Consider the following 24,850-nt stretch of genomic DNA (forward strand, 5'->3'; position numbering starts at 1 on the left):
GCCGGCCCCGCCGGCCCCTCCCCCGTGCGCCACCCCGCCCCGCCGCGCTCCGCTCCGCACCGGCGGCACCGGCGGCACCATGGGGGCACCGGGGAGCCCCGCGTTCCTGGCGCTGCTCCTGCTGGGCGCCGCCGCCGCGGCGCGTCAGGAGCTGCAAGGTACCGGAGGGGCTCGGGGCGGAGGTGGGGCGGCCCCGAAGGGAAGGCAGGACGGGCGACAGTCGGGGTTCGGCGGCGGCAGACCCCGTCCCACGGCCGCTGACAGCGGTTCTGCTCGCTCCGCGGGAGCTGAGCTGCGGGCGACGGGGACGCTGGAACGTTCACCCCGAGGCGCGGGGTGCCCGCCGGTTCCGATGCTGTCTCGGGGCCGCGGGGGAGTGCCGTGGCGGGGGCTGACTCCGGCGCCGGAGCCCCTCTCGGTCTGCCCGGTGCTTCTGCACGGAACAGGCGGGCACCCGTGCGGCAGCGGGACCGAGTTGTTCGCGCTCCCCGACTAAGCGCCCCGAGTCGGTAACGGGGGCCCGACCGTCCCTCCGGGGTCTCCCGGTCGGGCCGCCCCTTGTTGGGGCTGGCCAGCGGGGCGCGGAGCGGGATGCAGGGAAACCCCAAGAGTGGGGCGGGCTCCGGGACGGGACTCTGCCGGTCTCGCGGGTCCGGGGGCACCTGGCATCCCCCTCGGCAGCGCGGCCGATCCTGGAGCGCCACCGCGCGGGGGCGGCCCCGGAGCCCCCGGGGCTTCCCTGGTCCCCCCAGAGCCCGGCGGTCCAGGGACACCCCCACCCCCTCTCTGACCGCACCGGGCATCCCCGTAGTCACCGGCCGGAGCTGCGGCTGCCGGTGCAGAGGTGACGCCGGTGCTCATGTCCCGCAGTCATCGACCTGCTGCTGGTGAGTGAGGCTCGGCAGATGGCCAGCGTGGCCCACAAGATCCGCATGGAGCTTTTGACCGTCAACGACGTGTACCTCCTCTCCACCTTCCGCCTGCCCCCCAAGCAGGGGGGGACCCTCTTCGGCCTCTACTCCAAGAAGGACAACACCCGGTGGCTGGAGGTCTCTGTCGTGGGGAAGATCAACAAAGGTGGGTGTGTGCCCTCTGCGTGGGGCAGACTGGCCCTGCTCTTCCCCAGAGACAAACGGGTGCTCTGAGACAAACGGGACTGAGTTCCTGCAGGGAAGAGCAATGGCCACACACTGGTCCCAGGGTGCTGCCAGTGCTGGAGGGGAGCTGACGGCCCCTTCCCGCTCCTCCACAGTCCTGGTGCGGTACCTGCGGGAGGACAACAAGGTGCACTCGGTCAACCTGCAGCATGCGCACGTGGCGGACGGGCAGAGCCACTCTGTCATCGTGCGCCTGAGCGGGCTGCGCAGGGACACACTCAGCGTGGAGCTCTACGTCGACTGCAAGCAGATGGACTCCAGCGTGGGGCTGCCTGAGCTGTCTGAGATCCCCCTGGGCGAGGTGGAGTCCATTGAGGTGCGCACAGGGCTGAAGGCCTACCAGAGGATGCAGGTGAGTGCCAGGGGGATTGAAACCCCAGCCAATGCACCCTTGGGGATGGGCTGACCGCATCATGCTGACTGCATCTTCCCACATGCATCAGGGATTTGTAGAGTCGATGAAGCTGATCCTGGGAGGGTCCATGAGCCGTGTGGGGGCCCTGAGTGAGTGCCCTTTCCAAGGAGATGAGTCTATTCACAGTGCAGGTAATGGCTTGGGGAGCTTTTGGGGTCACCTGTGTGGGCCATGGCACAAGGAGGTGGGGGGGGTGACAGCACGGAGGGATGTTCCTGTCCCTTGTTGCCCAGTGTCCCCACACAGGTGGGAGCTATAGTGCTGCACATGTGCTGACCAGGAGTGACCATGTGAGGTGACACTGCTGTGGTGTGACAGAAGCATTTGGTAATGTTTCATCTCTCTCCTTGCAGTGACGAGTGTGCTGGCTTCTATCCTTGGTAAGTCCCTCCTCTGCTTCCCTCACTGCCTGTCGTGAGGCATTTGGAGCTCCATGGAGGCAGAAATCCCTGCACAGCCTGTCCTAGTGCCCCTTCTGGGATCAGAGGGTGTGGGGTGTGCTACGGGAAAAGCAGCCCTATGTGACACAGGGGGAAGGACAGACTGTCAGGTGCCTCATCCTCCCAGCTCAGTGCCAATGAGCAGAACAGTGCTGGCCCACAGCCCTGGCAGGCTTTTTCTGTCTTGGGATTGACCTTTCCTTTCTGCTGCTGGCAGGTGAGCAGACCAAGGCATTGGTCACGCAGTTGACCCTCTTCAACCGGGTCCTGACTGAGCTGCGGGAAGACATTAGGGACCAGGTGGGACTGAGGGGGTACTGACACTCCCTGGGCTGGATTTTCCTAGAGCACAGTGCTAGCACCCTCCTGATGCTCCATGCTCTCCTGCCTTGCAGGTGAAGGAGATGTCTCTGATCCGCAACACCATCATGGAGTGCCAGGTCTGCGGTGAGTGCTGGCAAGGCTCTGCTCCCACCTCGGGGGCCAAAAGGCCACCTTGTCTCACCTTCCATCTGCCTCTCCTCTCCTCAGGCTTCCACGAGCACCGGTCCCGCTGCAACCCCAATCCCTGCTTCAGTGGTGTGGACTGCATGGAGACATATGAGTACCCCGGGTACCGCTGCGGGCCCTGCCCGCCGGGGCTGGAGGGCAATGGCACACACTGTGTCGACATCGAGGAGGTGGGCATGGTCTGGGGGGATTCAGCAGCCCCGGCACTGACGGGGCTGTGTGTGCAGGGAAGGCCCTGCCCCGGGATGGCCTGGGGCAGAAGCCACCCGAGAAGCGGGATGCTGTGCCCGAGGATGAAGCCTGTGTCTCTCCTGGTGTTGCAGTGTGCGCATGCCAACCCCTGCTTCCCTGGCTCCAAATGCATCAACACAGCCCCTGGGTTCCGCTGTGAGCCCTGTCCCCGTGGCTACCGAGGCAATACAGTCTCTGGCGTGGGGGTGGACTACGCCAGGGCCAGCAAGCAGGTGAGTGCATCACCACAGGACTCAGCCTGGTCCCTGTGGGATCTCTGGTGTGCAGGACAGCATGAACGATGCAGTGCCTGTGGAGAAGGACAGCTTCCTGAGGGCAGGAATGGGCAGAGCCACTCACAGGGAAAGCATTTCACCCAGGTGAGCATTTCTCCCACACTGCTCACAGGTTTGCACAGATGTTGATGAATGCAACGATGGGAACAATGGGGGCTGCGACCCCAACTCCATTTGCACCAACACACTGGTGAGCAGCGCTGTCCCACTCCCTCCCTGACTCCTAGGACCACTCAGCTCCCCTCATCCCACCCCTGCCCTCTCTCCCCCAGGGCTCCTACAAGTGTGGACCTTGCAAGTCGGGCTTTGTGGGGAACCAAACGTCCGGCTGTGTTCCACAGAGGTCCTGCAGCACTTCTACCTTCAACCCCTGTGACATCAATGGCTTCTGCCTGTTTGAGAGGAATGGGGAGATCTCCTGTGCAGTGAGCAGGGGATAGGGACAGGAGGAGGGTGTGGGAGGTACAGCATAGCAGCATTAGTCCTGCCAGGGCCCTTTCCAGCCCCTGATCTCTTCTTTATTCAGTGCAATGTAGGCTGGGCTGGCAACGGCAACGTGTGTGGGCCAGACACAGACCTGGATGGGTACCCGGACGAGCCCCTGCCCTGCATCGACAACAACAAGCACTGCAAGCAGGTGGGCTCCTGAAGGGGAGACACAGGGGGTACAGAGCACAGGATCCACAGCAGGGCTGTGCTCCAGACCTCATCTCCTCCCTGTCCCTAATGCTGGCTGTGCCTGCAGGACAACTGTCGCCTGACGCCCAATTCTGGGCAGGAGGATGCTGACAATGATGGCATTGGGGACCAGTGTGATGACGACGCTGACGGTGATGGTGTCAAGAATGTGGAGGTGGCTGTGCTGGACAGGTGGCCATTCCAGTGGCTCTAGGAGGGCTTTTCCTTTTGGCTCAGTTCTGAGTCCCTCAAGATGCTTCTCCTGGGGAGCAGCAGGCTGGTGGCTTAGGAATGGTCTCAGAGTGCTGGAGAGGTCTTTCTGCCCTGACCACTGTGGGACTGTGGCCTCTTGTCTGCCCGCCACCACAGCACCAACATCCCCATCCTCTTCTCCACAGGACAACTGCCGGCTCTTCCCCAACAAGGACCAACAGAACTCGGACACTGACTCCTTTGGGGATGCCTGTGACAACTGCCCCAATGTGCCCAACAATGACCAGCGGGACACAGACAGCAATGGCGAGGGAGATGCTTGTGACAACGATATTGATGGGGATGGTGAGCTTCTGTTTGGTTGACCTGGCTGTGCCAGGGGGGCTATCCCACCAGGGTGGGGGAGGGTATCCACTCAGTGCTATCCTTGCAGGGATACCCAACATGCTGGATAACTGCCCCAAGGTGCCCAACCCCCTGCAGACTGATCGGGATGAGGATGGTGTTGGGGATGCCTGTGACAGTTGTCCTGAAATGAGCAACCCCACTCAGGTATGGCTGGGCCAGGAGGCCTGGGACAAATGGGGCCTGTCCCAGCAGGGAGCAGGGGGTCCTCCTCCTTATCCCAGGATGTCCACTGAACTGGTGCTCCGCTCTCCTCCAGACAGATATGGACAGTGACCTGGTAGGAGACATCTGTGATACCAACGAGGACAGGTGTGGACAGCACTGCAGTGAGGTGACCTCCCCATTGTGTCCCTGGGGGCAGAACTGGGCTACCGGTTCAGGGCCCTGTCAGGAGGCACAATGGGATCTTCAGGGAGCTGGCATGTGCTGCCAGATCCCCAGTTTTGTCATTGCTCTGACCTTGTTCTTGCTCCCAGTGATGGGGATGGGCATCAGGACACCAAGGACAACTGCGCTGAGATTCCCAACAGCTCCCAGCTGGACTCGGACAATGATGGACTGGGGGATGACTGTGACAATGATGATGACAATGATGGCATCCCGGACTATGTGGCACCTGGCCCAGACAACTGCCGCCTCATCCCCAATCCCAACCAGAAAGACTCAGATGGTAAGCATGGGTGGGCAGAGGGAGGTGGACCTGTGTGGGCTCAGCTCAGCCCTGACTGGGCACATGTTCCCAGGGAACGGCGTGGGTGATGTCTGCGAGGAGGACTTTGACAATGACACGGTGGTGGACCAGCTGGATGCGTGCCCCGAGAGCGCCGAGGTGACACTGACCGACTTCCGTGCCTACCAGACTGTCATCCTTGACCCCGAGGGGGACGCCCAGATCGACCCCAACTGGGTTGTGCTCAACCAGGTGTGGGTGCTGTGCCCCATGTTTCTAGGGGCTGTGCTGCAGGGTGGGAGCTGAGGGGACCGGGAAGTCTCCAGGGATACTGGGGTGTCCCTCACCCAGCTGTCCCCCACAGGGCATGGAGATCGTGCAGACCATGAACAGTGACCCGGGTTTGGCTGTGGGTAAGATATGTTCACCCACCCACAGGCTCTGGGGGCAACTCCCCTACTCCCACTGTGTGGGGGAGTGAGGGCCGGTTCTTTGCCCCACAGAGGGGTGAAGGGTGAGTGGGGTGGGAGTCCTGTGGGGAGAGAGGGCTCCCCGCAGCTTTTCCTGCCTATAGGTTACACAGCCTTCAATGGGGTGGACTTCGAGGGCACCTTCCATGTCAACACCATCACCGATGATGACTACGCTGGCTTCATCTTCAGCTACCAGGACAGTGCCAGCTTCTACGTGGTGATGTGGAAGCAGACAGAGCAGACATACTGGCAGGCCACCCCCTTCCGTGCTGTGGCCGAGCCAGGGCTGCAGCTCAAGGTGGGTGGTGGCCTCACCCACGGGCTGGGTCAGGCCCCCCTGTTGAGGTCCCCCCTGAAGCCCCCGTGCACCTGCAGGCAGTGAAGTCCTCGACGGGCCCGGGGGAGCACCTGCGCAATGCGCTGTGGCACACGGGCCACACACCCGACCATGTCCGCCTGCTCTGGAAGGACCCCCGGAACGTCGGCTGGAGGGACAAGACATCCTACCGCTGGCAGCTGGCACACAGGCCCCAGGTGGGCTACATCAGGTAAGCAGGGGGGGCATGGGGGCCGCTGGGGTGGGGGCTGCACTCACCACACTGCAGGCTGGGGTCCCTGTCCCAGTGGGACCACACCAGTGCAGGGGATGCCCGTCACTGGTGAGGAACCAAGCCTAGAGTGAACCAGCCCTGGTGTAGGTGATCCTAACCATGAGTAAGGGTCCTGCCCTGCTCAACCACCTCAAGGGTAGGAGGATGTCCATGAGGAGGCGTTATACCTCCTGGGACCACCCTAGTGAGGGAATGCCGGCACTGGGGGGGATCCAGCTCTTTGGGACCACCCCAGTGTGGAGATACCGGCCATGGGAGAGAATCGAGCCACGTGAGACCACCGCAGTGGGGGGATGTCGGCCGAGGGGAGGGGTTCTGCCCGGTGGGGCCGCTGTCGCGTTTTTCCTTTAAGGCTCCCGCCGGGGCGGCCGCGGCGGGGGGGCTCCGCCACCGGGCCGTCCGCCCCCCGGGCCCCTGGGGCCATTGTCCCGTCGCCATGGCGACCCCGCCGGCGCCTTTCACATGCAAAGCGACCGACAAAGGCGGCGGGGCCGGGCCGGGGGCGGCGCGGGGGGCTTCAGCCCGGCCACGGCGGGGGGCCCCGGCCTCAGGATCCAGCCGGTCCGCTGCCCCCGGCCCAGACCCCCGCAGGATGCCCCGGCTCCAGCCCAGTGCTATCGTCCCGGGGTCGGGATACCCGGGGCCCGGTGCTGGTCATGGAGGGGTCCCAGTGGGATCCAGGTGCTGGCCCCGATGGCGTCTCAGTGTGATCCCGATGTTTGCCCCGGTCGGGTACCGGCGGGGTCCCGGTGGAATCCCGGAGCTGGCCCCGGCGGGATCCCGATGCGGGCCCGCTGATCGGTCGGGCCCCATTCCCCCTCAGGGTCCGTCTGTACGAGGGCCCGCAGCTGGTGGCCGACTCCGGTGTGATCATCGACACCACGATGCGCGGGGGCCGCCTGGGGGTCTTCTGCTTCTCCCAGGAGAACATCATCTGGTCCAACCTGCAGTACCGCTGCAACGGTGAGCAGGGTCCCCCGGGACCCCCGCACCGGCCCGGCGGCCGGTCGAGCATCCCCTCCCTCGCCCTTGCGCCGGGGTCAGTCCTGGGCCGGGGGCTTTACCGGGGCTCCCTCCCCTCGCCGGCTCCTGACGCCCCTCGTGCTGCTCCCCACAGACACGATCCCTGCCGACTTCGAGCCTTTCCGCCGGTTCCTGCTGGAGGGACGCGAGTGACCGCGCCCGGCACGGGCCTCCCCCGCCAGCGGCACCAGTGGCGCTCCGGGCTCCCGCCGCTCCTCCTGGCTGGGCCCCGTTCCCGGCCCCCCGCGGACTTTGCACTGCCAGTACCGGGGCCCCGCAGTGCCGGGGCTCCCCCTACGCCTGCCCCGGGCGCTCCGGTCCTTGCCCCACGCCTGGCCATAAAGTTTTGAGTGTTTTCTAGCCTGCGCGCCCGGTCCCTGGGGGCTCCCGCTGGCGCGAGAGGGCCGTGGGTCCCCCTCCGTGCTCTCGGCTCCGTCCCTCGCCGTCCTCCCGGTGGTCGCGGGGCTGGGTCAGTGCCCGGCCGGTCCCGCCGGCGCAGCCCACGGCGGCGGGAGGCCGGGACGAGTGCAATATTGGTGGGTGAGAGCACAACACTGCACCGCATCCCGGCCCTCCCGCCGCCCCGGAGGGAGTGGAGCCGCCGCCGCCGCCCGGGCCGTTCCGTGGGAACTGCGCGGTGCGCACCGCGGTTCGGCGGCAGGGACCGGTCGCCACGGCGACGGCTGTCCCGGCAACGCGGCGGAATGTGCCCCCACCCCTCCACCCCGCCCGCCCCGGAGCGCGCGGCCCCGGCACGGGCCCGGCCCCCCCGCCCCGCGGCGGCGGCGACAATGGGCGCGGCGGCACCGGGCCCCTCTTAAAAGGGCAACGCGGGGTTGCCCTCCGGTGTTGAGACCGGGACCGGGACCGGGACCGGGACCGGGACCGGGACCGGGACCGGGACCGTGGCCGTGGCCGGTGCCTGTGCCTGTGCTCGTTCCCGGCCCGGGGGCCGCGGCGGGAGCGCAGCTGGCTCTCCCCGGCAGTACCGAAACAGGTGAAATCACCGCTTGGTACTGAACGCCTCGTCCTGCGCCCCCGAGATGCGAGGGGTGACCGCGGCTCCCGTTCCTGTTCCGGTCCTTCTGCTCACTCTCCGATACCGGTGCAGTACCGTTCCCGATTCCATTCCCGCTGCGGTCCCGCTCCGCTTCTACTCCATCTCCTGCTCCCTGTCCTAGTCCCTCTCCCGCTCCGGTTTCGCTCCAGTATCGGTCTCACTCCCCCTCCGCATTACTGCAGTCGACTCCCGATTCCGCTCCCGGTCTCTTTCCAGCAGCGGTTCCTCTCTCATTCCAGTCCTATTCCCTGCCACACTCCCGGTCTCACTCCAGTAGAGGTCCCCTTCCCCCTCCCGCTCCGATCTCACTCCAGTTCCTCTCTCATTCCGGTGTCGCTCCAGTCGCGGTTCTGGTCCCGGTTCTGGTCCCGGTCCCGTCCGGCGGTGCCGGTGCGCGGCGCGAGCGTCGTGCGGGGCCGCGCCCGCCAGGGGGAGCCGCAGGGTCAGGGCCACTGGCCCGAGCCGGGCACGCGCCGGGCGGGAACGGGAACGGGAACGGGGCGAGTCGGGACCCACCGGGCACGGACAGGCGGGACACAGGGGACCCACCGGGCATGGACAGGCGGGAACGCATGAGATCCACAAGACATGGGCTGGGTGAACACACAGGACTCACCAGACACAGACAGGGTGGACGCATGGAACTCACTGGGCACAGCGGGGATGTACACACAGGATACCCCAGGCACAGACAGGGTGGACACATAGGACCCACTAGACATGGTGGGTATGGGTTCATGGGACTCACTGGACACAGTGAGGTTGGGCACATGGAATCCATTTGGCAGGGTGGGGTTGGGCAGATAGAACCCAAGAGACATAGACAGGGTGAACACATGGACCCGTGGGGTATGATGGTGGTGGGCACATGGGACCCACCAGACATGGACAGGGTGGACACACAGGATCCACCAGACATGGACTGTGTGGACGCATGGGACTCACTGGGCAGACAGGGTGGATACATGAGACTCATCAGGCACAGCAGTGATGGGGACATAGGACCTACCCGACATGGTGGTGGTGGGTGCATGGAACCCACTGGACATGGACAGGGCAGGCTAATGGCCCCTGCTCCCAGGGCTGGTGGGTGAGAGCAGTTGCTGGGACTCCCTCCTGCCCCTCAGCCCCCCACACAGTGTGTCCTCTGTGGGTGTCTGTAGGAGGAAAACTGTATCCCTCAACCCCTTGCTTTGGGGGGAATGGGAGGCTCAGGGAGAAGCCCCCAGAGCTGAGCGGAGTGGGGGATTAGGGCTGGAGCAGAGGGCAGCAGGGGTCAGCGTCACTGCACACGGAGAGCCATTCCCGTGGTGAGGCCTTTTGGGAAGGACATATTTGCCCAGAGCTGCTGCTGTATCCTGCCTGCACTTGCCTGCACCTGCCTGCACGTGGCCTGGCTTGCCAAGGCTGTGGCCACTGTGGGGGGAACAGAATGCTGCTGGGTCCCATTCCACCTGCACGGAAACCCAGGCCATCCATCCCTTGCCCTTATGTCGCTGCAGCACAGAGGGTCCCCCCTTTCTGCTCCCCTTCTCAGCACTACCTCAGAACCCTTTGTTGTGACTGGGGTGGCACTTTGGCTTCACATGAGACTGGCCAGGAGCCAGGTGTAGGGGCCCTGACCAGGGCCTCCCCGGGAACTGGGACCCTCATGGGAGTCAGCACCCTCCTGAGAGATTGGGGCTCTCCCAGAGATCAAGGAGGGCAGGGGCTCTGCAGAGCTACTATTGCCAGAATAGCTTTTGATGCCCATCCATGCCAGGAGCACGTCAGCTGCACCCAGGCACGGGTGGTGCCCATTACCTCTGGGGTGGAGCATTGGCACCCAGCGCGGCACCCAGCATCACCCGTGTCCTGAATGGGGATGGGGGTTTGTGCCTGCTGGGGAGGCCCTGGGACCTGGAGGCAGGTTACTGGGAGGTATTGGGATGTCGTGGGGCCCTGGACTGTACCTGCGTAAGCATTTCGGGGGGGGGGGGGGGGGGGGGGTGTCACCGGTGTTTATTTGAGTGTAGGGCGAGGCGATGACCAGCCGGTAATGATTAACCCTGAGCTGAGCCAAAGGATGAGGCCCCCCCTGCACGAGGGGCTGGGGTACTCCGTGTCCCCTATGTGCCCTGCCACGTGCTCCCCAACAGGTCCTGGGGCCCGTGGCTCAGCCCAGGGAAGCCAGGCAGATGCTACTCCCACCCCTGCCCCAGGATGCTCGGCTGCTATCCCGTCCTGTGCCCCCACCCGAGGCTGGGTCCGCCCACGGCACAGAGACGCTGCCAGCGGTGCCTCCCCAAGCCAGGGAGGCGCGAGGGACCCTACCTGGGGACCTGATGCTGCGGGGGCCCCATCAGTGCGGTGGCACCCCTGTGCCAAGTGGGGCAGAACGACCCCCCTCCCTGGAGCCGGCGGCGGGGTGGGGCCTCTCCACCTGCTCCAGGTGCTCTATAAAGCTCTGGCCGCTGTCGAGCTGCCAGTTCCGGATCCCTGGACTGAGGCGTGTGCCACCAGCTAACGGGAGAGCAGCCGCCGCCGAGCCCCGCGAGGCGCCGGGACCCCCCGGACAAGCCCATGGCGCTCACTGTTTTTCTGTTGCTGCTGGTGCTGGGCACAGGTGAGGGGCTGGGGTCAGCGGCACCCGGGGCCAGAGGGACCCGAGCTGGGACCCGGGCAGGCGGGGAGGTACTGAGGCAGGGGGAGCAGAGTGGGATGCCTTTCAGAGTGGGGACCGGGGGATACCGGAGCCAGCGGCATCCTGGCAGCAGGGACATTGTCCAGCGACGCGAGGCTGGTTGTGCCCAGGAAAGCTGGTCCCTAGGGGTTCAGACTGCGGCCCCTCTGCCGTGTCCAAAGGGCTCGGCCAAGGGCTGGGCTGTGCCGCGACCAGCCGGAGCAGGCTGTGCCCGGGGCTTATAGGTTGGAATGCAGGTGTGTCCTGGTGAGCACCCGGACCCCGGGCTCTCCTCCAGTGCTGCTGGCTCCTGCAGCACCCGCTGGGAACCTGCCCGGGAGCTGCCTGTACTGGACTCCAGCCAGGCCAGGCAGCTCCAGAGGGCGTGGGAGCACCCCAACCTGTCATCCACAGCAACAGAGGCTTTATTGGGTGGTATGCCTGAGCCACCAGCATGTCAGGGACACCTCAGGATGGAGGTGTTTGCAGGGCTGGGCATGAAGTCAGTGCCCAGCCAGCTCCACCTGGACCCTTGGTGGTGCCACAAGGGCTCAGCACCAGTCCCATTTGTGGGGTGTTGCTGAAGGTCTTGTTAACCTCGTGGGCAGACAGAACCATTGGCTGTTGGCTCCTGGGGGCTGTGGTGCTTCCCACAGTGTCCAGCTGATGAGCTGTTTTGGGTAAAACCTTCCCTAACTGGGCTGCAGCCATTGACTCCAGGGGTTTCCTCCAGGTACGTGTGCCATGACTACAGAGACAACCATGGAGATGGAAACTACTGAAACGACTGTGGAAATGACCACAGAAACGACCACCACCTCCACCTTGTTGCCAAATATATTCTCCAAAAGCACAGGGGGCAGCAGGTCCCAAACTGGCTTCCCCTATGCCACTGTGTTCTCTGGCACAAACACCACGAACTTCAAATTTGGCAACCACTCCATGGGCAATGCCACATCCAACAGCACTGTGGCTCCTGTCCACAGCATCCCAGCCATCCCCCATGTCAATACCACCTCAAACAGCAGCAGCTGGGTTCCCCACTTCAGCATCAATGGCAGCTCTGCCAGTCCCACTGTGGATGGCAGCACCAGAGGCAATGGGAGCACCAGTGCTCAGGTCTTTCCCACCCAGATAACGTCTGAGGGCAGCACGGCTCCCAGGCAGACCCCCACCCGGGGTGGTCCCAACCCCAGCAAAACCACAGCCCAGCTGCCCGCTGCTGTCCAGCTGCTCGTTCATGTCCCACTGTCCTTCCGCATTATCAACCGGAGCTTCAATGAGAGCCTGCGTGACCCAGCATCAGAGGAGTACAGGAGCCTGAGCAGCACTGTTCTGACCATGGTGAGTCCCAGCCCCACCAGCAGAGGCCCTGGGCTGTGCTGGGAAGGAGCCACTTCACCTTGGGGCTTTCCATGGAAGTGCCCCAAGCATCCGTTCTGTCAGTGGCTTCAGCTGCAGTTCTGTGTGGAGACAGGAAAGGGGGAGTGTCTGTGGGGAGGTGGCCATGACCTCAATGCTTCCTTCCAGTTTGAACGCGTCTTTGGCTGCCTGGGCTGCATGGGCACGCAGACCTACACCGGGTGCAGTGAGCTGCAGTACAGGTGAGCAGCAGCAGCACCAGTGGGGCTGGGTTATTGCAATGTATCTCCCTGGTATGTAGCCCCTCAGGGGGCAATCCAGGTGCTGATGCCTTCTCCCCTGCAGCCAAGGCTCAGTAGAGGTCCGGTCCACCCTCGTCTTTGGGAATGGAAGCAATGCCATCGCTCCCAATGCTGTTGAGCAGCGCCTGAGGAAGAGCCTCGACCACAATGGCTTCATCATGGGCCTGCAGCTGGACAGCATCCAGAGTGAGAGGAGAATCCAGGCTGGGGAGGGAGGAGGGATGGATCCTGGAGGAATCTTGAGGGGCTCCATAAGCATTGGTCTGTCCTGATTGAGGCAGGGGGCCTACTTGGTGCTGTGATGGGCTTTGGGCTTGCAGTGAGTGGAGCCAGTGCACATTCCCAGTGTCAGGCAGCACTGGGAAGAGCAAGTGGATCCCACGCAGGAGGGCTCAGCCCCTGGTGTCCTGTCACAAGGATCTCTCAGGGTTCTGTCCCAGTTCTGCCTGTGGTGCAGACACAGCTCTGTTCCTTTCAGGCTCCACAGCGGTGATGTCCCCAGCTCCAGTGCCCATGGTCCCGGACTGGGCCATTGCTCTGTTGGTCCTGGTCAGCATCCTGCTGCTGTTCAGCATCTTCACCTGTCTCCTCCTAATGGTGAGGCCCCATCCCCACCCCAGTACTTACCTGCATTCTGCTGTTGGTCCCTGTCCCTGTCCCCATACTGACCAAGCCCTGACCCCTTCTCTCTCCCCAAGTCCACCTGCACCTGCCGCCGGAAAAGCCGAGGGAAGCTGGACCTGCTCAGCCAGAAAGATTCCTACCATCCCATGGCTGAATACCTCCAGTACCAGAGCCATGGGCGCTATGTGTCCCCCAACAGCAAACCCAACCCCTACAGCCAGGTGAGAGCGAGAGCCCCATACCTGGGGTCCCGGCTGCTGTGAGGGCAGAGAGCAGAGGTGCATCCCCTGGGTTCTGGGTGAGCGGCTAACGGAGATGGCAGGGACAGGTGTCCAGGGAGCTCGTCCCATGCCGGCCTCGCCAGGAGGTGACGGTAACATTCACGCCTGGCTGGAGCAGCGTTCGGAGCGTGTGCGCGGCCGGCGCGGGCAGACCCGGCCTGGCTCCGGGGAGATCCCCGCGACCTTGGGCAGCCGTTCCCTGTGCCCAGCCCCAGCGGCGTCAGGGGCCTCGCTGCCTGCCCACCCCGCCCCTTCTCCTGCTCTGCTCTGTCCCAGCCAGACTCTCAGGTCTCCTGCTGTCACGGCATCCTCTGCCATGTGTGGGAAGCAAGGTTGGGGCACTGGAGAACTGATGGGGGGTTGAGGAGATGATTCCCGTAACCAGCACCCTCAACCCGCACCAGCAGCTCCGAAACTGGAGCTCCAGATGTGACGCCGGGAGCTGCCTGGAGGTGCAAAGGGCCAAGACGGTCTGGGGCACAGGGGGCCGCCCCATCGCCCCGTGCCCTGTGCTCCCCCCACGCGGGGCTGTGGGCGGGGGCTGTGTCCAGCTGCTCTGGCTCCGTGCGAGCAGCTCACCCTGTGCAAATACCAGGGGCCTGGGTAAATATTTACCTTCGCACTCACCAGGCCGGCTTATCGTGAAGGAACACGGCCGCGGCCACCGCGGCTCCTGCTGCGCACGGGGTGGGGGGGTGGGGCTTGGCGTGTCCCTGGGGGGCCCAAGGTGCTCACAGTGCCCATGGCTGGGGGCAGCAGCCCGCCACGATGGGAAGATGCAATTTTTGGTTGCTCATAGTGGCCGTGGAGAGGGTGCAGACCTTCCTCTGCTGCCCCGGAGTGGAGGCTCAGCCCAGTCCTGATACCTCCTCACTTTTCCTCCCCGCAAGGTGGCCGGCAGCAGCACCAAGAGGGCCGGCACCTTCACCTACACCAACCCTGCCGCCGGCTCAGACAACCTCTGAAGGGCGTGCTGGGAAGGAGGGCAGCTGCCGAGGGGAGGGGGCGGCCGCAGCCCCCCACTCCCGGGGGAGCAGCACCGGCCCCGGGAACATCCCCCGGTGCTGCTCGGCCCCTCGCCGTGGGCAGCGGGAGCCGGATGGTTCTGAAGCAGCTGGATTCATGCACATGACAGAACTGGATGAACAAAGATGGAGGGCGGGAGGGAGGGTCCCGCACATCCCACGGTCCCCGCACTCGCTTGGCTTTGCAATTCTATGCCGGGGGTGGAGGACTGAGCTCGTGCTCCCCCTGCGCTCACCCCGGGGATCCAATGGCTCTTTTTGTGGTGTTATTTTATATCTCTATTTGCGGGGTGTTGGTGCTGGGCTCAGCTCGGCAGGGTGGCAGGTCCTCGGCCGGGGGTATATTTATCACAGTTTAAATAAAAGGATTGGGGGCAGCCATGTGTCCCCAGGGCTGCGCCGTGGTGTGGCAGGGGGGTTTCTCTGGGACGGTGACTCCCCCGATGTGGCTGTCACCCATACAGGTGTTGGCTTGGGTGGTGGCTCTCGTTTCCCGTCCCAGGCAATCTTGGGGTTGGTGCTGGGGGTGTCACCGTGTCCCTGCATGCCTCTGGATGTGACATATTCTGCCAGACTCTATCCCTCTCACCCTCCTGCTCTCTGAACAGAAACCCTCTTGGTCTCTGTTCACGATCGAATGTGTCTCGTTTGACGCGTCCAGTTTCCCTGCAGCTGCACAGGCGGAATGTGACGGTGCCAGGGCCCTGCAGCTGCACATGTGTCACTGCATGCACGTGGCATGTCCTGCTCCCCTCCCCTGCCTGTCTGGGGTCTTCCAAACGCTGAGTGACCCCCAAAAAGGCTCTGGGAGGTGCTGGAAGGAGAGGCTGTGTGGCAGCACAAGAGAGTCATGTGCCAGGGCACAAACCCTGGGAACAGCCATCCCTGGAGTTCAGTGGTGGCCCCCTGGCAGCCCTAGTTTGAGCTGGGCCTGTTCCTGGGCACTGGGAGTGTTTTGGCAACCAGTGAAAAGGCAGAAAAACAAGGAACCAAACCTTCCCCAAAGAAAGTCCGTGTGGTCGCAGGCATGAAGCCAGTGCTTGGCCGGGAACAGCCCCAGGACCAGCCCAGCAGCGGGCAGCTGATGGATCCCTTGGCCACACTATGTGGGCTCTGGGTGGGGCCCATGGCTGTGCCAGGTGCCCGGGAACACTGGCATGTGCTGGGAGCTATCAGAGCTGTGCTGGGGTGCAGGGAAGGGGCTGGGAGTCTCTGGAGCACAGAGATGCCCTGGTGCCCTGAGACTGTGAGGGGTGGGAGGTGTACTGATTGGGTGCTCTGGCAGTGTAGCACCCCCTGCCCCCAGGTCTGTTCTGCCAGCTGGGCATGGGGTCAAGTGCCTAGGGCATAGCCCCACAGGGATGGGGTGTGCCTGGGACTGCCGTTTCCCCACTCAGCCCCCCCCCCGCCCCCAGCCCTGGACAGGGCCCCAGGAATCAGAACAGGAGCCTGATTTGCAGGGCTGGGCCCTACAAAGAGTTGCCTGTTCACAGAGAGCTCAGCCATGTGGCTCCCTCCCCTTTCAGCTTAGGGGCCAGGATCTCCAGGGACAGGCACCTGCCCAGACAGGGCTCTGCCCTGCCTGTGGCCCCTCCACCTGCCATGCAGAGTATCTGGGTGGGGAGTCCAGCTCCAATACCCACCCTGAGAAGATGCCTCAGCCTCCCCGGCTGGACTGGCCACCCTTGGGACGCCCCAGAAATGCTGCAGGAGTTTGTTCTAGGCCCAGTGGGGAGGTGGCTGGTTCAGGAGCCCCCTGACACCATGTGACAGGGTGGCAGTGACCACGTGGCTGGGCAGAGCAGGGGTAGGACCTGACACGTCAGCACTGCCCAGGCTGGGCAGGGTTGGCATCTGCTGGCCACAGCACAAAGGACAGCCTGGCCCCATGGCCCCTGGTCCCAGGCACGCCTCTGGACATGCCTCTGGACAGTCTGGTCTCATGGCCCCATGGCCAGCCCAACACCACAGTCCTGTTACCCCACAGCCCCTCCACCCCACAGTCCCTAAACTGCCAACCCAGAGCCAAGGCTCCTTGGTCCCTTGCCACCCTTACCCCATGCATAGTCTGGGCCCATGGACAGCCCAGCCCCATGGCCCCCCATGTGGCAGGGAGGCTCTGGAGGAGTCTGGCATTGCAGTTTATTGTAGGAAAACATGAAAATACAGTGTTTGTTGTAACAGAACCCAGAAGAAATGACAGCAGCTCAGTGAGATCCTGGTGTGGGACTGCTGGCACAGCCCCCGTGATGCCAGGGCTCTCCAGCAGGTCAGATCCAGACCCAGCAGGCCCAGCCCACCCTGGCCATGTGCAGTTGGGCACCAAGTGGTGTAACAGAGCCAAGTGTGGCCCTCAGAGCATGTGCAGGGCTGGTCAGACACGTTGCTGCCCAAGGACAGGGCAGAGCAGGCGGCACTGAGGTGCCCAGCAGCCCATGGGAGGGACCACACGCTGGCTGTGTCCAGGGGCTGTGCCTGGCTGCAGCCAGATGATCCACGTTGAAAATGAGCCATTTTACAAAACATCTTCACACCTTGTTCCAGCCCAGCCTCCCCCCGCCCTCTCCCCCTCCCCAGCTGACTCCCCCATCCCAACCAGCACCCAGCCTCTCCCCTCCACTGTCATCCCACTGTCACTTTCCACCCCCCTCCCTGTGCAGCCCCGTCCCCCTCCCTGACCCATCTCTACGGCTGACCCTCTGCCAGCCCTGCCCACAGCCCCAGCCCAGAGCAGCCTCGGGCTGAGCTGGAGCTAAAGGCAGGTGGACAGGGTGAGGAGGGGACGGCAAAGCTGTCCCCATCCCCCCCATCCCACAAAACAAACACCTGGCCTGTCCCCAGTGGTGGCAGGGCCGGGTCTGCCTCTGCTATGCTCTGCTCCCTGGCCACTTGTGTCCCCTCAGGCCCTGGCACTCGCAGGGTGTTCGGGGGGCAGAGCTGGCGGCACGTGGGGACCGCGGGCATGGCTCAGTCCAGCTTGGCGAGGTTCCCAATAGTCACTTTCCGCTCCTGCTTGTTGGCCACCAGCTCCTGGAGGTGCAGGGCCCCCCCTCCGATGAAGCAGAAGGCGGGGCAGACGGGCCCTGAGCAGTCCACGCCACACTCCCAGAGCTCACGGAAGGAGACGGCATCATAGAAGCTCACCTTGCCCTGCTCATAGTCCAGGCAGATGCCAATGCGTGGGGGCAAGGGCACGGTGCAGCCGTTGGGGTCACGGGATGTGAGGGCTGAGCCGTGCGACAGCAGGATCTTGCCCATACCAATGGTGAGGAAGGCGTAGGGAGGAGGTGCATCCACCGTGGTGTCCTCTGCCCCACTGTCGTGGCCACTGTCGGGGTCATACCTGTGGAGGGGGGACAGGTGAGTCCTGGTGCCAACACCCACGGGACAGGCTGGAGGTCCCCCCACACCCCAATGCTTGCTGTGAAGGTGGGAACAGGCAGAGAACCCCCTGGACCCTCCGAACCACCCTGCTCACCTGGGGCTCACGACATCCTGTGGCACCTGGAACCACTCCTGCAGTTTGCTCTCCAGCCCCACGCCCACCTTCACCAGGTAGGAACTGGGGTCCACGCAGCAGGCCCAGTAGCTCTTGCCCTGGGTGATGGCCACATCGCCGATGACCAGGTCGATGGACAGGTGGCAGCTGGTCATCAGGCGCTCGGCCGCGAAGAGCATGGGGATGCCAGGAACACTGCGCACAGCGCGCTGGTCCTTGCTGATGGCCAGCCGGTCCCGGTTGAAGCCCCAGCGGTTGTCCAGGAAGAAGTTGAGGACTGTGGGGAGGAGAGGAGGAGGAAGGTGAGCAGGACAGCACAGCAGGGCACCGTCGGTTGATCCAAGCACCCCTCCCCTCTCACCTGGGGCGGGCGGCGTGTGCAGGTAGATGTCCTCACTGTAGTCCCCGAAGCCCGCCTTGTTGTAGCCCTTCACCCGGAGCACGTAGACGCTGTCGGTGTCCAGGTACTCGACGAGGGCACAGGTGCCCCGCACCTCCTCCCGACGCTGCCACAGCTTCAGCCCCTTGGCCTTGGCATCCGTCTTGCGGAACTCCACTGTGTAGTGCCAGGCAGGCGGTGAGTGCTGCGGCAGCCGCCAGCACAGGAAGATCTGGTCGTAGGTGTAGGTGCGCTGCGTGTCGATGACGGGGGCCTCGGGCGCTGCAGGGAGAGGCAGCGGCGGGCATCAGGCAGCATCCCCCACCCTGCAGGCGGGGAGGCGGCCGGACGCAGGGAGGGGGCATTCTGGGATTCCGGACGGATGGACGGACGCACAACCAGCAGAGTCTAGAGGGGTCTGACTGCGGAGACCGTGTGTCGGCACCGGAGGAGAGCGAGAGTCAGGGAGACAGAGGAGCTGCTGCTGTGGGGCTCCAGGGACCAGACAGGCCGAGTGCAAGTCAGGAGGGAGGAGAGAGAGAGAGAGAATGGAGGCAGTGAAGAGGAGGAGGAGGAGATGGGGATGGAGGCTAGTAGAAGGTACTGGCAGGAACAGAGGCAGGGTGGGAAGGAGAAATGAAGGGATGGCAGGTGGAAGAGGGGTGAGGAAAGGATGGAATGGGGCAAGGAAGAGAAGGGAAACAGGATGAGGAGGGAGGTAGAAATGGGGCAAGGAGAGGGATGGAAATAGGGAGAGGAAGAGGATAGAAATGGGTGAGAGTAGGATGGAAATACAGAGAGAAGGAGAATGGAAATGGGGCAAGAATGGGGCAAGGACAAGGTGGGAATGGGATGCAGAAAGGGACAGAAATGGGGTGAGGCAGATGGGAATGGAGCAAGGGGGGAAAGAAATGGGATGAGGAGAGGGGTGGAAATGGAGTGAGACAGAGGATGGAAATGGGGTGAGAGTGGGACAGAAATGGGGTGCAGACAAGAACATAAATGGGGGAAGAATGTGAACATAAATGGGGTGAAGGGGGACAGATATCGGGCAAGGAAGGGGATGGAAATATGACAAGAGGGAGAATAAAAGGACAGGGATGGAAATGGGGCAAGGAGAGAAAGAAAATGGAGTGAGAAATGGGATGGAAATGGGCTGAGACTGGGATGGAAATGAAAAGTAGGAGAATGAAAACAGGATGAGAAGAAAGTGGAAATAGGGCAAGGATAGGGTTGAAATGAGGCAAGGGAGAGTGGAAATGGGATGAGGAGGGGACAGAAAATTGGGTGAAGAATGGGGCAGAAGTGGGGTGAGAGTGGAACAGAAATGGAGTGAGGAAGGGGATGGAAACACAGTGAGAGGGGACAGAAATGGGCCAAGGAAGAGAATGGAAACAGGGCAAGAGGGGATGGAAATGGGGCAAGGAGTGGAACGAAAATGGGGCGAGGATGGAGACAAAATGTGGCGAGAGGGGGTGGGAGGGCAGGAGGAGCGGCAGCAGATGGAGGAGGCAGAGCCACCGGCTGCCAACGCCAGCGGGCAGGATGGGAATGGAGGATGGCAGTGGAGTGGGGCCGGGGTGGGACCAGGATGGAGGGATGGGAAGAGAGAGTGGGGTGGCTCTAGGGCAGGGGTGTGACTTGCCTCAGTTACTTCGGTGACGCCTCGGCAGCGGCCGCAGCCTATAAACAAAGAGAGGTAGAAGCAGGTCTGAAACGTGTCGCCAGCGGGTCCGGCAGGGCCACGCGGCTCCTGCCCTGCGGGAAGCGCCTGCCCGGCAGCGGGGCAGCTCCATACTCACCCTCCGGCACTCCTGCTGCCCTCACCTGGCACCATGGCCCTGCCTGCCTGCCCCTGGCCCAGACGCCCTGGCACAGGGCAGGGCAGGGATATCTCTGGGGGCTGCTGGGGCAGGGGCTGTCCCTGACGGGGAGGGGGCATGGGCAGATCCACGAGCGCCTGCCTGAGCGCGGCCCTGGGCAGCCATGGCTGAGCTGCAGCTCCGAGGTGGGCAGGAACCCGCTCTGCCCATGGGGGCTGTGCCTTGGCACAGGGCACAGCCGGTGCCCGGGTCCCGCTGCCTTTACCTCGGATGAAGGCCAGGTCAGTGAGCAGCTTCAGCTCCCTGCTGACATCCAGCTGGAAGTGGCTGAAGGAGGCGTTGGCTGCAGGACGGAAGCTCTGCAGCGAATCGGTGGCCCTGAGGATCCTGCAGCACAGGAGAACGGAGATGTCAGGGTACCACCTCAGGCACCAGAGGGCCCCAACACCCCCAGCAGCCCCGTGCCTTCAGCCTAGTACCTGTTGTGCAGCTGCTTGGCAGCCTGGACAAAGCAGGGGTGGTCAGTCTCCTTCAGCACCTCCTGGGCATAGCCCACCATGCCTGAGTTCTCCAGCATGGCTTGGTGCTCCCGGATCTGGCCATGCAGGCTGGCCAGCCGCTCCTGCTGGCACTCCTCAATGGCCTGCAGCAGTGTGGCCCGCTTCTCCTCCAGCATGGCACAGAGCCCCTGAATCAACTGTGACACCTCTTCCTTGGCCTGTGAGCCATTCACCTGCCAGGCACAGACGTGGCAGGCTCAGCATGTGGCATGTCCTGGGACCAGAGGGCACTGGGCTGGCTGTGCCACTCCTGCCTAGGGACAGCTCAGGGACAGACAGACACCCTCTGCCCTTACCTCCGTGTGCTTCACTGTCTCCTCCAGCTCAGCAATCTGGGTCTGCACCGTGTCCTGGCTGCTCAGGATGTAGGCAAGGCTCTTTGTCAGCTTCTCCTGCAGGAAGGTGATGACATTGGTGCTGGCAGTCCCCGCCCCACACCCCTCATCTGCACTGGGGCTCTGTGGTGCCCCCAGTTTCCCACAGAGCCTCAGCCTGGCCCCAGCAGCCCTTACTCTGAGGGCCTGGTAGGCGCTGAGCACCGGCGTGATCTTGTGGCTGGTGTGGGTGCGGCGCACACGGCAGAGCTGGCACACCAGCCGCTGGCAGGTCTTGCAGTAGTGAGTCACCTCCTCCTTGTGCTCCGGGCACATCAGCCCCTGTGCGGGCACAGTGGGGGCTCAGCAGAGCTCTGCACCCCCCTCCACCCCTGCAGAGTCCCTGCTCTCCACCCCTGCACCCCAGATCTTAGAATCACAGAACGCTTGCAGTTGGAAGGGGACCTTGAAGATCATCTTGTTCCAACCCACCTGATATGAACAGGGACATCCTCAACTAGATCCCCTTGCTCAGAGCCCCACCTTGGCCTTGGACATTTCCTAGGATGTGCCATTCACAACTTTCATGGGCAACTTGTTCCAGTACCACACCACCCTCGCTAAAAGAATTTTTTCCTAATATCTTATCTAAATTTACTCTCTTTAAATCTGAACCCATTGCCCTGTGTCCTGCCATTCCAGGCCCTTGTAAATAGTCTTGCCCCATCCTTCTCAAAGTTCCTTTCAGACACTAGAAGACCAGTTTGGTAACCCCAAAGCTTCTCTTCTCCAGGCTGAACAATCCCAATTCTCTCAGCCTTAATCCCCCCTCACAGCAAGAGGACCCACGAGGAGGCCGTACCTTGGGGCGGAAGGTGAGGGTGGGGGGTGTGGGCTCATGCTGGGCTTTCTGGGTGCCCCAGGGGTGGTAAAGCTTGAAGCACTCATTGCAGAAGCTGGACTTGCACTCTGTGCAGCCCTTGGTGGCCTCCAGCTGTGGGGGCTTGCAGAACTGGCACATGATGGCCGCGCTGATGTTGATGGTCTGCCGGTACCGCTCCACCACACGCTCCAGCGTCAGGTTGCGGAAGAGGCTGCCCAGGCCCCTCTCACCCAGGTCCACGTCCCGCTGGCAGGCAGGGCACGGGAAGCTGACAGTCTGGGGGTGCACAGCACCCCGCTTGCGCCCCGGGTAGGTGCCGAAGCCTGTGGGAGGGAGGCAGGGAGGGGGTCAGCAGGGCATGAAGCCCCAGAGCCCCTCAGCCGTCCTGTGGGGGAGCCCAGGGTGCTGTCCCCATCCCTTTCTTCATCCCTTCCAATTGTGTATGCTCCTAACCCCTCCAGCCATTCTCATCCCCTCTGTTGTTCCTATTCTCTCTGCCATCCTCTCCAGCCATCCCCCTCCCCTCTATCCATCCTTGTTCCCTCCAGCCATCTTTGTCCTCATCCACTCCTGCCATCCCTGTTCTCTCCAGCCATCCCCATCCCCTCTGCTGTCCCCATCTCCTCCAACCATTTCCATCCCCTCCATCCATCCGTCCATCCATCCATCCATCCATCCCTGTCCCCTCCAGCCATCCCCCTCTCCTGCAGCCATCTCTGTCCCTTCCGGCTGCCCCCAAACCCTCCAGACATCCCTGTACCCATCTCCTCAGCCACTCCTGTTGTCTTCAGCCATCCCTGTCCCTTTGTTGCCCCTGTCCCTTCTGCCAGCCCCTCCAGCCCCACCTGACTTAAGGAGGCGGTCGAGCCGGTCGGGTTTGGGGACAGCTCGGCGGCCCAGGCGGGGGCTGCGGGTGGACGGGGTGGCTGCAGGCGAGGTGGGCTCGGAGGTGGGGTCGCAGTACAGGTGGCCGTGCTGCAGCAGCACCTCACTGGCACACACGTGGCACACATTGTGGGTACAGGGCAGAGCCAGCGGCTGCTTGTACATCTCCTTGCACACTGGGCACACCAGCTCTCGCTCCATGTTCTTCATGCTGGTCTGCGGAGAGAGCGGGAGCGTCACCCGCTGGCAGCACAACAGGGCTGAGACCAGATGGGACCAGCACCAAGGCCAGGATCAGCATCAGGGCCAGGATCTGGGCCAGGACCAGCACCAGGGACAGGATCAGCATCAGGGCTGCGATCAGCACCAGAGCCAGGATCAGCAGTGAGGTCAGGATCAGCATCAGGGCTGATCACTAGGGCTGATCACTAGGATCATCACTAGGGCTGGGATCAGGGCCTTGGACCAGTACTAAGGCCAGGGCCAGGATCAGCACTTGGGCCAGGATCAGCATCAAGCCTGGGATCAGTATCAGGGCTGGGATCAGCACCAGGATCACAGCTGGGACCAAAACTGGGGCCTGGAATCAGCACCAGGGTCAGGATCAGCATCGGGACCAGGATCAGGACGAGTACTGGGACCGAGGCTGGGATGGAGACAAAGACTGGGACCAACAGCAGGGCAATGATGAGGCCTGGGACCAGCACCAGGGATGGGATGAGGACAAACACCAGGACCAGCATCAGGATGAGGATCAGGGCTGCCACTGGGATGAGGAATGGAGATGGGATCAGCAGCAGGGCCACGATCAGGGTCAGCACTGGAACCACAGCCAGGACCAGGGCCAGTGTCAGGACCACAGCCAGGACCAGGGCCAGTGTCAGGACCAGCACTGGGATAGGGGCAAGGATTGGGACCAGCATCATGGCCAGGATCAGGCCTGGGGGCAGTCTGAGGAATGGCACCAAGGTGAGCACCAGGAGGAAGCCCAGGGCTGGAGTGGGGATGACAACTGGGGCCACACCAGGACCAGGACTGGGGCCAGTACTGGCACCAGGACCAGCATCAGAGCCAGGATCAGGCCTGGGACCAGCAGCACATTCAGAATCAGGATCAGCACTGGGACTAGCACTGGGATGGGGCTGGGGACTGAGGCTGGGATCACAGCAGGGTCAGGATCAGGCCTGGGAACAGCACCAGAGCCAGGAGCAGTATCAGGACCAGGGCTGGGGGAATGATGAGGATCAGGGCCAGCATCAGAGCCAGGATCAGGCCTTGGTCCAGCAGCACGGTCAGAATCAGGACCAGCACTGGGAGCAGATCCTGGATGGCACTCAGGCCTGGTATGGGGATGGTACTGCAGCTGGGCCCAGAGCAGGGCCAGGATCAGACCAGTATCAGGACTGGGAGTGGAATGGGGATGGGGGTAACTACCGGGATCAGCACCAGGATGGAGCCCAGGGCTGTGATGGGGATGAGGACCAGCACTGGGAATAATGCCAGGATGGGACCCAGGGCTGGAATGGAGATGGGGACTGGGATGGGTGCTGGGATTGGAACTGGGATGGAGGGGGAGATGGGGGCCAGGATGGAGATGGGGGCTGGGATGGGGACCGGGGCTGAACCCACAGCAGAGCCCGGATTGGCCTCGGCACTGGGACCAGCGCCAGGATCGGGCTGGGCACCAAGATCGGGACCGGCATGGGGCCGCCCCCTCCGCACCCGGTGCTCCTGGCTCGACCGTGGCTTGGTGTGGGGGGGTCCCGACGACGGCCCTCCGCGAGGGTCGCTGCGGTGAGTCGGGGTGCGGGGTCCGCCCACCCCTCAAGGGCATCGCCCTCCCCCCCAGTCCCCGCCGCGTTGCCACGGCGACCCGGTCCCGGAGGAGCCCTGTCCGCCCCCCCGCCGCCACCGCGGCCGCTCACGCTTATGCGGACGAGCGCATCCATGATGGAGGTGAACGTCTGCAGGTCCTCGCCCTCGGCCATGGCTCCGCTCCCCGCGCCCGTGCTTGCGACGGCAGCGGCAGCAGCGGCGGCCGCGATCGCCCCGGTGTGTTGCAGGGA

At 63.5% G+C, this 24,850-nt stretch overlaps 3 protein-coding genes across 5 annotated transcripts; 2 read left to right on the plus strand and 1 right to left on the minus strand.

Moving 5' to 3' along the window:
- The first annotated feature begins 61 nt into the window (after positions 1-61).
- Positions 62-7,308, plus strand: THBS3 (thrombospondin 3). 2 transcript variants are annotated; one of them, XM_083878961.1, is made up of 23 exons: positions 73-158; positions 871-1,077; positions 1,253-1,509; positions 1,601-1,703; positions 1,926-1,952; positions 2,230-2,312; positions 2,408-2,459; positions 2,544-2,692; positions 2,846-2,986; positions 3,162-3,239; positions 3,322-3,474; positions 3,576-3,686; positions 3,795-3,902; positions 4,126-4,285; positions 4,374-4,492; positions 4,605-4,657; positions 4,825-5,018; positions 5,092-5,270; positions 5,383-5,431; positions 5,593-5,789; positions 5,867-6,039; positions 6,926-7,065; positions 7,220-7,308. In XM_083878961.1, the coding sequence occupies exons 1-23, from the start codon at positions 80-82 to the stop codon at positions 7,276-7,278; spliced, it is 2,871 nt and encodes a 956-aa protein (XP_083735087.1). In that variant the 5' UTR covers positions 73-79; the 3' UTR covers positions 7,279-7,308. The 2 variants fall into 2 exon arrangements, with proteins under 2 accessions (XP_083735088.1, XP_083735087.1); XM_083878962.1 differs by having other exon boundaries at positions 62-158; positions 2,408-2,692.
- A 3,350-nt stretch (positions 7,309-10,658) lies between these two features.
- On the plus strand, positions 10,659-14,962 carry MUC1 (mucin 1, cell surface associated). The gene is made up of 7 exons (XM_083879126.1): positions 10,659-10,790; positions 11,581-12,191; positions 12,378-12,451; positions 12,555-12,697; positions 12,990-13,108; positions 13,210-13,356; positions 14,307-14,962. Exons 1-7 carry the CDS (start codon positions 10,748-10,750, stop codon positions 14,379-14,381), a joined length of 1,212 nt encoding a protein of 403 aa, XP_083735252.1. The 5' UTR covers positions 10,659-10,747; the 3' UTR covers positions 14,382-14,962.
- Positions 14,963-16,584: 1,622 nt separating this feature from the next.
- TRIM46 (tripartite motif containing 46) lies at positions 16,585-24,803 on the minus strand. 2 transcript variants are annotated; one of them, XM_083879189.1, is made up of 10 exons: positions 24,710-24,803; positions 22,745-23,000; positions 21,879-22,222; positions 21,215-21,358; positions 20,999-21,094; positions 20,622-20,875; positions 20,408-20,529; positions 18,302-18,601; positions 17,920-18,217; positions 16,585-17,784 (listed from the first exon to the last, which is right to left on the minus strand). In XM_083879189.1, exons 1-10 carry the CDS (start codon positions 24,770-24,772, stop codon positions 17,409-17,411), a joined length of 2,253 nt encoding a protein of 750 aa, XP_083735315.1. In that variant the 5' UTR covers positions 24,773-24,803; the 3' UTR covers positions 16,585-17,408. The 2 variants fall into 2 exon arrangements, with proteins under 2 accessions (XP_083735315.1, XP_083735314.1); XM_083879188.1 differs by having other exon boundaries at positions 22,676-23,000.
- Between the last annotated feature and the right edge of the window lie 47 nt (positions 24,804-24,850).

Source organism: Zosterops lateralis (genome assembly GCF_965231275.1).
Source record: "Zosterops lateralis genome assembly, chromosome: 27".
Taxonomy (NCBI): Eukaryota; Metazoa; Chordata; class Aves; order Passeriformes; family Zosteropidae; genus Zosterops; species Zosterops lateralis.